This window comes from Triturus cristatus, chromosome 9 (assembly GCF_964204655.1).
Source record: "Triturus cristatus chromosome 9, aTriCri1.1, whole genome shotgun sequence".
NCBI classification, from domain to species: Eukaryota; Metazoa; Chordata; class Amphibia; order Caudata; family Salamandridae; genus Triturus; species Triturus cristatus.
Window position 1 is genome coordinate 1037453962 of NC_140592.1, and position 13112 is coordinate 1037467073.

Consider the following 13112-nt stretch of genomic DNA (forward strand, 5'->3'; position numbering starts at 1 on the left):
TAGAAAAAGAACTGACATATTACAGCCTTTTGTTTCAGAATGATTGCCAGACATGACAAAACCTCAAACTATAGTAATAAAAAAAACAAAAAAACTACATTTTCCAAGCAGCAATTAGTAAACAAGCATTAAAAATGCAATAGGTCTCGCCTTTCATTAAGTTAAAGCCATTTGCTTTGCTATACAATACCATTAGCAAAGCAAATGGCTTTAGCTTAATCAAAGGTGAGACCTATTGCATTTTCAATACTTGTTACTGTTATCTGCAAAGTCAAATGACGCTTCTTCTAAGCAAGCTGCAAACCACTAATTCTATTTAGCGGTCACTGCTCTTGTGCAATTTTATTTTTTTAAATGCCAAGTTTATTAAATACAAACTATACACTACTACTGCTCACGTTTACTAAATATTGTAAGTTAAGAAAACACATTCTATAATTAAAATGGAATCTAAACAAGTCACATTAACTACGAACTATACTTGTACATGTTTTAACATTTTTAAAGAACATGATTATAGGAGAAAGCTTCCGATTAAAGGCCATTGAAGCTTCGTGTTTTCATTTTCTGCACATTTTTAAAAGTCCACGGCAGACTGTCATTTTAATTAGTTATGAAAGTATACATTTTATTTTTTTAGGTCTTTCCTACAGTGACAAGTCAGTGATCAAGGATACAGGATACATTGGTTCAATGAGAAAAGTATTGCCAGATGCGATATCTAATTTGTTACTACAAAGGCAGTAGACCCGACTTATTTATGTAAAGCATGGCTAAATACTGTTTATTCAATTGCTGATCACCACTTCATATTCTTTTTGCTACCAAGCTAGTGGAATGAGCAGATATGCTGCCTAAATGGCCCCATATTGATTATGGTGGAGGAAACTACAGATATTTATCCCTTTCCTGTAATACCACAGCGTGTTCCACTAGGACTCTTTTCTTTTAGCATTACTACGGCACCTAAAGTTATTCTGTGAACACTACTAATATGCCTTATACCAACCCCTTCTTACAAGATGTGCCTTGCTCATTGTTATATGCTAAAATAGTAAAATGTTCAATAAAAATTTTTTCAAAAACATAAAGCACGAGTTTAAGCCACTAGATCTTTTAGTGTGGATTGTCATTACACTGCCATTAAAGCCTGTTAGGTATTTTATTACATGAAACCCCACTCAGTAGGCAATGAGTTGGTGTGGAGTACCCCTTCTGACAAACCCGGGGGGGGGGGGGGGGGGGGGGGGAGGGAATAAGAGTTGCACTGTAATTATCCTTGCGGAAAACCTCTTAGAAGGGCTTAACAGGTTTATCTATACGCCAGGCTTCGGAATTTAAAAATAATTCTTAAAAAAAGAAGTACATAAAAGTAAATCTCTTGAGGAGATTTGCCTTAGCCATCTTCTATCACTGGTCTGTTCAAGTGTCATTCACATTCTGTTTTCATCCATGTCAGCAAAGGGCAATGGGTCAACCCACTTAAGTTATTGACTCGATTGCCCTCTGCTTCCCAGACAATGCTCTATCATTTAATCTGTAGTGCACAGCATTGCCATTGCTTATAAAAAGGGGTGACCACTTTAAAACAGTAGTTTTTTATCCATTTCAAGATGATCAACAGGGTGCTTCCAAACACTGTGGAATTGCAAGTTTTAAACGATGAGAAACGATGTACGACACCACTGCAAGATGGCTGCCCGCTATTATGTGCTGTTTTATTTTTTTATTACAAGCATATGCTTACCAAGTTGGAGCAGGATTTTTTTTTTTCGACTCTTATTTATTAACCTATTCAAAAAATGCTTTTGTTGTGTATGTATTTTATTGCGGACAGCTAAGTGGGTAAACAAGAATAAGTCAGCGGGTGGGTGAATGGATCATTAGTAAAAAGATATGTGAGAGTGCATGTATGATCACTTGCTGGGTGCCTAAACTCACCAATGACTGAAGAAGTGCTTTCAGTTATAATCCAGACCTACTGGCATTGGCAATGCACCTATCTTAGCTGCCTACCAAATGCCAGGGGGTTGAAAATACTCAATTGGGAGGACAGATACTAGAGGTATGACAGGCTCTTTGAAAATCAAAAAGGAACTCTCACATAAGTTGCCATTGTTTATACTTTGAGGGGTGTGCAAAGATTTAAAACAAAGGCAACAAGGCACTTTGGTTCTTGAAAGAAAGAGTGCTGAAATCAAGAGATATCTAAAGATCTGAGACAAGAATAGCAGTGTCTGCCAGCTATGATTCAGAAACATAACACTTAAGATACGGACATAATATGAATGCCTTTGAACATAAACTCACAAGAAGTAAAGTGCTCTAAATCCTTAAATGACTCAGGCCTAGTGTGTACTGCTTCAGGAAACACATCAGGTGGGAAGTGTTTGTAGATCTATTGGAAGAGGCAGGTACGTCATCCCAACACATTCAGGATGCACTTCCAGGTCCCGGGTGAGGAATCCCTTTTCAAGAGAGCTCTGCCATTTGAGACAGAATAAATATGGACTGGTTAGGTTGCAATGTGGCAGGAGATTGGGAAGGCTTGAAGACAGTACTACTTTCAGTGCATCTACTCCCAGAATTCAATACAAACGAAGGTGAAGATATGGGTGGTGGTACTACTACTACTACAGACTCATGACGCCCTATTGTTAACTAGAGGAGATCAGCACTTCCTTTGAAAACAGGACAGAATAGGTCCAGGCTATAATTCTGCACTACTGTGGTGTGCTTAGTTGACATTTGGAGGCACATCTAGAGAGAACTCAATACTCCTCCTTGAAGGTGAGGAACTGTTTCTCTAAGTCAGATTACCTGTTCATCACAGCGGCCCCAAACCGGACATTTAAAAAGACATCTTATGTGCACTACGGATCAACCGTATTGCAAAAATCAACCTATACGTTAGAGAAATGGGGGCTAGACGTGAAACTCCATGATATGGAGACTAAACAACACCTGATGCTCTCCAGTGGTCACTATTTCAAAGAGAATATGGGCTCAGTTCAGTCTTCACTGACACAGCAGAATGCTAACAAGACAGTCTAGCGATGATAGGCAATTTTACATACATCAGGAAAGAAGAAAGCATAAGCAAATAAGGATGACCTCTGGAAAATAGAAAAGCACTATACATAGGGTTCCTTGATGGAGTCTGGGTGCCAGACTGATCAAGTAATAGCAAATACAGACAGTAGATAGGACCACATCTTGAGCAGACAATATTGCTGGCAAGGCTTATTAAGGAGGAAGAGTCGCAGATGGGTACATGAAGTGAGCGATGGAGAAGGTAGACTAGGATGGGGCAAATGTTTGTAAAGTATCTCTAACCCCTGTTCGGCATCGGAAATGTGGGTGACGTGGCTGAAGTACAGACTTTGTGGACAATGAAAATCTGACAGTGGAAGAAATTACCGAGGGACTGTAGTAGATAAAAGGGGGAAAGGCTCCTGGCCCTACTGACCTTCCGACATAGGATTGAAGTGATTATTGAATAAGATGTCAGAACCCCCATACTTTTCATGTTTCAAATGGAAGAGGGAAGTCTTCCAACATACCTAGACATGGCTGCAACTGTCCTCATTCATGAACCAGATAAACTGAAGAATGTTTTTCTGAAGGCCTATATTTCTGCTAAATGTTAAGACCCAAATACTTCCAAAGATTTTAGTCAATCATCTTTGTGAAGTAACAGAGTCCCTGATTAACCCTGACCAATCTGGTTCCTGCCCTGCAGATGCAATAGACACAAGCCGAAATGTCTCTATGGTTATCTTGCTTATGCTCATACTCTGGTTGTTGAAGCAGCAGCAGATGCCCATCATTGGATGCCAAAAAAAGCTCTCAGCTCCAGTGAATGAAAGCTGTAGTATGGAATATTGGACATTCACTCCTCCATTAGATACGTACCCCAATGTTAAGGTGAAAGCCAATTGAGTATTGTTGCCTGCCATTACTTTAAAATGGCACAATGGCAACACAGGGTGTACCTTTTTGAGAAGTACAAGGGACTGGGGTAACAAAGTTACTCCAAAACAACAGGAGTACCCCTTGGGCAACGATAAAATGATTATATATAAAAATTATCAAATAGCCCTCCTTTCCCACTTTAAAAAGTTGTGACTTTTTCTGAAACCTTTTCAGTTTCAGACTCTGAACATCAAAGCACCACGACACAAGCATTAGAGAATCAGAAATCATTTTTTTGTTTTATAGTGAGGCCCATTACGTTGCTAACGGAGGAAACTGGGATGAAGATGTCAACAGTGGGGTGGCAACTAAGGAAGATACTATACAAACCAGGAATCAGTTTTACGAGTAGCAAACAATATGGAGATTCCAATATTGAATTTACCATCCCATGTTTTAGAACGTGGGAGGTTGAAGTTTTGAGTAAAGGTCTATCCTTTGTTCCTTCATATAGAAACAACATTTTCAAGTCTAAATTGGAACTGTACAAGTTCTTTAGAATGATTAGGTTAAAAAACAATAAATTGAAATCAATTCAATTCAAATCAAGACTCTTCTGACACCACAGTCTTACACTTACTGTCTATCTTCTTTCAGGTAAACCATCAAATGGACAAAGAAGTCCTGCTCTATGAAAATGTTGATTTTACTTAGATAGGTGCCATGTTCAAAAAAGAAATCTATATAAAATACAGCCTTTTGTTTGGCAAGTCCAGAGCAATCAAACACATTGCCAAACTCAATGAATTAATTATTAGACCTGTGGTCAAATGAGGCGGAATAGTCCTGCAAGATCAGACAAAATATTTACACAAGATACATAGACAGCTGATGTTGAATGTTTTAAACTCCTGAACTGTGATCACACTAATAGAATCAGAAAATATTAACTGATAATGCTCTTAATGAGGGTTGGGATCAGCCAAAAGGAGTACAGTTTGCTAAATAATCCCAATGTATGTATTCCAATGTTATTTACTATTCCAAAAATAAAGACTGAGTCCCCTCCTGGCTGCCCACTTGTGGCTGGTTGGTAGACTATGCTTGACCCATAATCCAAATATGTGGATTTGACAGTTTCTACGTATCCATAGGGACTGCTCCAAGATGACTAATTATTTTCAGGACGCTGAGAATCTATCATTCTATTTAGTAGCACAAGCCTACCTAAGTGGCAATAAAAAATGTTTTTCTATCAATTAACAGATCTAGGCCCTTTACGCATTTTCTACTTGTTAGACAAAAAAACTTGACTTATTGAACCAAATGGTCATGTTGGCTAAGATATATTGGTAAAACAAACCAGCAGGTGAAAATCGCATTTTATAGCGTCAATCTAGGATTAGATGCAGGGTGTCAAATGCATCCTTTGAGGAACACTTGTTAGGAAAAGATCACAAACCAAGTGGTATGTTCTGGTTTGCTATTGAGATTATCGGTATGACTATAAGAGGATCAAATAGAGGGCCTTGGCCATTAAAGAAAATCACTGGATTTGGAAAACCTCAATACTGTCATTGCCACTTTAAACTCTGCAGTCGAAAGGCATTATCTGGCAACTTAGTAAGCATTAATGAGTACACCTTGATTTACATGTTCCCTTTGTAGTAAGTAATAAATAGTTTAGCTCACTAATAATACTGATTTTGATTAAATGTCAATAGGATATCTACAATGAAATCAATGCAGATTTTGGGTGCACTTTCGATATGAATTGTTAGCTGATGAGATAATCAAATTACTTATTTCTTTCCTCGATATAGGTATTGTTGGCTTGAAATTCTTTACTCTTGCGCTGTCATGGAATTGATACTTCGGGTGTCATTTGATTTACTACACAGATGACGTTTGTTGCATCCATTGCGCATTGCTTTGCATTTTTAATTTCCTACATCGTTGCTTTTTAGGTCTCGCCTGACCCAGCGCATGCGCTGGTCTGGCGAGACTTATTGAGAGGGCTCCAAAAAGTGCTACCAGGCCAGCCTAGAGCTACAGTGCATGTGCGCGGGCGCGCGCGCCACGTTTTACCGCGATTACTTTCACTTTCGGCCCCACGGCCGCTTTGATGTTTGATCGTGATTGCGATCACTTTCGCAAATAGGTCTCGCTTTTGGGACCTTATAAGTATTTATTTACGCAACTGTTGCATGGCTAAACACTTATAAGGTCCCAAAGGCGAGACCTATTGGCTATGCCAATGCTTGTTTATCTTATTGCTCTACGATGGCGGGTGCTTTTGACCACTTTCATCAGGGTAGTTTGTGGTGGTAAAATCGCAGAGTAAGCACATACTCCCTGTTTGATCTCATCAACCAATCAGGAACACTATATAAGTGCCTTACAGTAGCCGTTGTTCAACCATCGTTTTTCAAATGATGTTGGTTGCCCCAAGACCGTGTCAGTAAGGTAAGCCATATGTGAAATATAACCTAATAAGCTTGAACACTGTCACTCTAAGATGGTGCCTTGAAATGTGTTGTATTTCTTTAACAAAAATTCTAGTGAGAGATCCCGATCATTAGTTTCTAAGTAGAATGAAGGACACACGCATACTATTGTGTGTTTGATTCCCCAGACCGTATCATCAATTTAAAAGAAATTGACCAACAGACCTCTTCTAACGTTGCAGCAGCCCTTTTAAAGCAAGTTTGTGTAATAATTGAGATACTTTGTACGGTTTCTTTTTTGCTTTTTTTTCAGCAAACGGCACAGAGGTTGGTATCCATAGACTGTTAGGCGATAGCACTATGTTGTAATCTATGGGTCACATTCTCTTTTGTAATTTATGCAAATCGAGGGGCAATTTTCTTAAACAACTGGTTCATAAATAAAGAAGGCCAACTGGAGGTACTCCTTTTCAATATTAAGAGTCAGTCTGATTATGACATGCATGATTATATGTAGCTAAACGGAAGTCAGATTTATCTGAAGTTTGACGAGGTCTTGGTCTAAAGCATTTTTGCCCCATAGAGAAAGTCTACTACACAGCGCACTGGAATCATTTATCTGGTCTGAGGACCACCAGACTCGTGGCTGTGGCAGTCCAGCCACCGTCTAGCTGCCGGTCCGACTGCCCCAATTACAACTTTGGCGGTTGGACCGTCATTGCACCGCCGCAAGCGCCGTTACCTGGTGGTGGCGCAACGGTCAAAGGCTCAGCAGTATCCTGGTGGTACAGCTACAGCACTGCCATGCATATTACGAGTTTCAGGACCGCCAGTGGTGTCATGGAAGTCTTACAGGGCCCCCTGTTGCCCATGTGCATAGGGATACATGCCCCAATTCCTGAACGGCCTGGACGTTACAGTCCATGTTATGCAGGAACTGTTTTTAGCGTTCCCACTGTGGTGTCCGCTTTCAGAGGCACCACCAAAAAAAGCCCACCAGACACGAGGAAACTCGGAATCTGGTGGGCAGTGCGCACACGGATTTGGTAGTGCAGGACGCTGGCATGGTGGTCGCTCCCGCACCACCAAACTCGTAATTAGGCAATATGTATTTATGCCATTGGTAGTATAACATAAAATGGTAATTTTTGTATATAGAGACTTTTGGAATTGAAATACCTTCTGTTAAAGTGAATAACACTCCGGTTGCCAAATTTATGTTGGGACTTGATTGGAACCTCTTGATCCTTTACAGACTATGGTTCTGAATATACTGTGAAATAGGAAACCTATTTACTATCATAATTGGAAAATAATCCATATGTTTGATTATATTCCTATGTATATGTTGTATATTATTGAGCACGTTCAAGTGGCATACAAGACAAATGTTTGCACTTTTAAATACTGATGTATAAAAAAATGGTTTCAAACACATGAATGGACTGAAATATTGTTTAACAACCAACACTGAAATCAGAAGCAGTTGATAAATGTTTTAAAACAAATTTTCTATACTAGCTGAATTTTGTACAAATTGCTGTTTAGATAATAGGAACTGTAAATAGGAGGAAGAAGAATAAATTGTAAAATATTTTGTTAATTTCTCCCACAGCAACCTTCAGGAAAATATGTAATGACCCTTGACTAATCTGGATTACGATCCTATATTCACATCATAAAAGGCACTGAAAAGTCGACAAATTTAAACTTCGGGGAGGTTGAATGGCATTGGTAATATGGTCCCTGATTTTTCTTCTTTGAACACTCAAAGAAAATTATTATTGTTTGTTTTCACTCGTGAACTAAATGTCTATTCCTTTTTTGTTTACTTTATTTGTACTAAATGTATGCTTGATTAATTATTTACCGTCTGCTGGGGTTGGTGGGGTCAAACATAAGGTTGCAGGAACGGTATGTCCTTTATTTTCAATTGTTATGATTGTTTTTTAACAAATACTCCTGGCCACTGGAATTATGCAATTGAACGGCGCTGTGTTTTTTCCATAATTATAAATTGATCGCATTTGCCACATAATCTATCATCTGCTGAATAATCTACAGATTTTAACATAAAAAAATAAATGTTTCTAGCTCAAAGGGTTCAAAAGTGACAAACAATGCAGTACCACATAATGCTGTGCAGTGGAAGGCCCTTTGCAGGGGTTGACTGGTCACCTTTCTGTTGCTTATTGCTATCTTTGGGTGTTAAGCTGGTACTAATAAAGTGAAACCAATGCCCAGACAGTTTAAAAATTACAAAATAATGAAGTACCACTATCACAAAACGTGACGTATTATTAGCCTTTTCGTGCCTCATAATTTACTCAACTCTGCTACATAACTTGGCCCACCCCTGCAGCATAATTCCAAAGGTCCTCCAAATACTGAAATTGTCCAAACATACTCTCTCCCAAAGATTGATTCTAATGACATAATGAACTAAAATATTTTTATACAATCACGTCTTTCTTTCCCAAGGTGCACTGTGCTGTAGGGTAGTTATACCTTTGAAATGGGGCAAGAGATATGTTAATGTCCCGTTGCTGTGCTTCTTATTGCTCTCTTTTTTGAAGGAACAGCGAGAAGAATTAGGCAGAATACTCTGGTTAGAAGCATGAGATCCGACAATGACTAGAAAAATGTTATTTCAATTTAAGCTGGAAATTTGCTTTTGTATACTGCGGACCCTGGTCACTCAATTTATGGAGCCTTGAAGGGATTGAATTATATGAATACTTAATCTTCCTCAATAACGGGACTAAATCAGTACACTTCACCCTCATTAATGGGATACGTCCACCACACATGGACTGCCAATTTCTAACATATGGAGAAGGCAATAAGTAACTACATTTGTAGATCACCAAAGATATAAAGGTTTTATGAACAGGCGCCTGAAGACAACTTTAACAAGTTTAGTGAAAATGGGTCTAACTACGGATGTCCCCATTTGGACTATTATACAGTAGACCAGCTAGTTAAATTTGGTATGACCTCCGAGAACAATAGCTTGGAAGGCTTTGGATCAGTTGGTTCATTTATCCCTATAATCTGTGGAGTCCTCCAGGCTTAGTTAAAGAGGGTCAAAAATTGTGTATCCAGCATACTGGGGCATCCTTTTAATGCATCTGTGATACTTGCCTTATTCTGAGCTTGGAGAAAAGAGAGCATTTCCAAATATATATTTTTGCAATATAGGCCTGGGGATTACAAGAGATCACTCAACAGTGGGGAAGCGGGCTCCCTCGACCTTAGATAACTGGTGCACAATGACTTAATGGGTTTCATATACGAGCCAATGATATTCTATGAAACTTTATAACACATGGTGACAAGGAAGAAACAGATTGCATTAGCTCGAAAGTAGGTTCTCTCTTATAGATATATGCAGCATCTCAATTTTAAACTGTAAGATAGGGTCAGTATGTTAGACGAAGTACAGTTTTGGCAAATAAATTTGCATTATATTGCGTCAATACATTTTCATTATTGCGCAACTGGTGATGTGGGTAATACTCCTTACCAAGAGTTCTGTCCAACTCTCATTTCTGGTTATGTATGTTTGCTTGGCTGGGAAAATAAAATGTGTCTAAAATAATAGCAGCATACAAGATGCTTCAGACAAGTGAGGTGGTGCAAACCATGTTGGTTATACATTTAGTAAAGCAAAAATAGACCGCAGCTGCTGTCACGTCTATGTTAATTTGGTTAATAATGATTATCATTCAGTGAACACAACAGTATGTTGGTATGTTAAAAATACATTCTAAGCAGGTAAAAATACCTTTCCTCGGAGGAACATGAGTCACAGACATATGCGGCTCAGGGGATCAAAGCCAGATTAAGAAAGATCAGGATATAAAGAGGTCAAGAAGTAAAGACGACTGAGCAATTGTTGCAGTCTTCACGCATGTTCGTCTCGATAGATTTTATTAGTGAGTTAGCCCCGACTATAGTAAGGGAAAGATGTAATATACTTTCAAAATTACACAATTTTGAAGCCGTCAATACCTGTTGTCACTGCTTCTGGTGCTATTGCCAGGCTATTTAGTGGGACAATCAGAACTACTGACCATCCAGATGTAAGTACCATCAGCAGCAACAATTTGTAGAATGCTGCCCATTCTTCACTTTTTAAGTGTTGCCATAGTCAAACATTAAGGACGAGCTAGAAAAGTTTTTTAACTTTTCTAAATTGTAGGTACAGCTCCGTATGCCTTAACTGGCCTGGTAAAAAGTTCGACATAGTGCTGGTTTTGGATGCCAAGGCCCATATCTGTGCTCCTATTAATTTTAGACGTTGGTGCCAACCTTTGTTGCCTGATTTGTTCAGGCCAAATAATATACAGGGAGCCCAAGTTAAAGGTCTTAAAATTGATCCTTTTCTTCACCGACAACAGTGCATCACTTTAAGAGTTGAAGTGATATTGTTGTGTACCACTGCCCAGTTTTAAAGTAGTTGGATTGTGGCACTGACCAGTTAAACGTGCAAAAATACATATATTGGCTCCTACGAAAGTTAATGCAATTTTAACCTGATCTGCTTTGTTCGGGAGATGCTGAGCTGTCAGGAGTCATTTTAAGTGATAGGTGGAAGCTGTGACTATGGCACTAATTGTATTCTTCTATCAACCCAAACTCCAAGAGTTTTTGCCTCATCTTTTATGGGGAATTACATTGTGTCCTTGCACACCTGATCTTTTCCTACTTTAAAATGACATCTACTTCTACCAACAGAAACTCGATATTTAACCTTAACATGACAGAGCCAGTTGCCACGCATTCACATTTGGCTCAGGTCAAATATGCTACTAATTCTGGTCTGTTTTATGCCCAAATCTCCAGTTAAACGAACCAGCCCTTCGGTGTCAAAGTAGTTCTAAAAACATTTAATTTGCATCAGAGATTATGGAGAGGTTTAATACAGATGTTAAAAAAGCAATAGGGACAAACACGAGCCCTGTGTAGACCATAACAGGCATCATCAGGAATTAGTTTTCCTTGTACTAACTGTGTGCCCGTTATTCTACTATTCAAAATACTTTTGGTTTCAATACCTGTATTTTAATAACTGTACATAAAACACAAGGGTGGTGCAATACATAACCTTGGGGAGTCCCATACTTCTTTAGATGCCAGTAATGTAAAGGTCCTCTTACGGAATCTTTGTAACTGTCTGGCCCATTTTATTTTCAGTTTGTCAAATAAAAGGTATCGATAGATGATGTGTTTGGATGTTCTAACTGACACGACTTCAAGCACAGGGGCACCTAGCGTAGCCCGAGTTATCAGGTGATGTAGCCAGCCGTTAGGAGCGCACCGCATCCAAGTATAAGTGTGCATTCTCAAATTCCAGCCCTCTTCAAAAGGATTTAAAAAAACTACATGGTTACTCCATTAAGCATGCCCCCAATCCTGATGTCTGCATTTCCATGTTCCAACATGTTCTGTTTACCTTTCCACCTGGTGACTTTTAGTCTCGCGCAGAAGCGAAACATCTAATATGAACACAGGCCATAGGGTCACATGCTGTAGGACTCCCTTGGGTACACATGCTCTTCCGCACAGTGACAAGCAGCAGACATGCACTTACGGTTCCAGTACACCGGGTAGCACTCTCCTCCTGCCACATCCACCTCATAGAGGCCGCTGCGCACGCACACGGGCTCGATCTTCAGCAGGTCTAAGGGCACCACGTCCAGCGTCAGGCCCCCTTCCCGTGCCTCCTCTGCCTCCTCCCCCGGCGGACTCGACGGCTCGCCCCCTTCCTCCGGTTTGGCAGGCGCCTTGGCGCCACCCTGGTCCCACAACTGCCGGTAGGCCAGCTCGATGCGCAAGGAGTCGTAGCCGATGAATGGCTTCCAGGACTTCTTGTCCTCCCGGTAGAACCAGCGCACCTCCTCCGGGCCCAGCTCGGTCACGATCTCGTAGCGGTGCCGAGAGCTGGTGGAGCGGGTGCGCTTCCTCTCGGGCAGGGCCAGGCTGCAGCCCTCGCCGGGCACCGCGCCCTCCTCCTCTTCTTCCTCGCCCGGGGCGCATGGCGAGGAGGCGAAGTCGAAGGCTGGCTGCCCCAGGCAGAGCTCCAGCTGGCCGGGGGTGGGCAGCGGGTACTGACAGTAGTGGTGATGGTGGTGGCGGTGGGGCTGCTGCCTCTCGTCCCCCGGCCTCTCCTGCAGCCGGGCGCTAACCCGCTCGTCCGCCCCATCTTCCTCGTAGACAGTGAAGTGGTAACCGGGCTCCCCCGGCTGCCAGTCCCCGTTCTTCTCCCCCGGCTCGGCGCCGAGCAGGTAGCCGTCCGTGAAACTCATGCTTCCAGCGGTGGGGGGCGCTTCCCTTTCTGTCCTCGGTCTTTCTGCCGCTCACGCATCAATGCCAGCGGGAAGGGCCGCGGAAGCATCCGCCGCTCGTAAGGAAGGACTGGCCCCGTTGCTCGCAGGTCTCAACGCCCGTACCGGCAGCCTCCAGCCAGGCAGTACAGGGTGGGAGGTGATGGGCGGGGCCGGGCGCGGCGGGGGCGGAGCCTGCGCACATCCCGGTGGTGCCTTGCGCTCCAGCTGGCCTCGGATCACGAGCCGCGGTGCACTCGGCGTCGCGTGCCCTGAGCGTCACGTCTCCATTTGCCTATCTTACCAGGGCGGCTTGTCTGTCTGTCCTCTGCCCAGTGGGTGTCTGGATATATGTTTTTAATACAGGCAGAGCCGACCCAGAGAGGGCGCTTTATTTACCAACGAAGCGCTTCCACAGGAA

At 41.5% G+C, this 13112-nt stretch overlaps 1 protein-coding gene across 4 annotated transcripts in view; it reads right to left on the reverse strand.

Moving 5' to 3' along the window:
- DDHD1 (DDHD domain containing 1) overlaps positions 1-12853 on the reverse strand; it is a 317731-nt gene extending 304878 nt beyond the window's left edge. The window contains exon 1 of one of the 4 annotated variants that reach the window (XM_085626836.1): positions 11959-12853. In XM_085626836.1, coding sequence (XP_085482962.1) covers positions 11959-12673 — 715 coding nt within the window. In that variant the 5' untranslated portion in view covers positions 12674-12853. The remainder of the gene's footprint in view (positions 1-11958) is intronic. The other 3 variants (XM_085626837.1, XM_085626834.1, XM_085626835.1) reach the window with 3 other exon arrangements.
- Between the last annotated feature and the right edge of the window lie 259 nt (positions 12854-13112).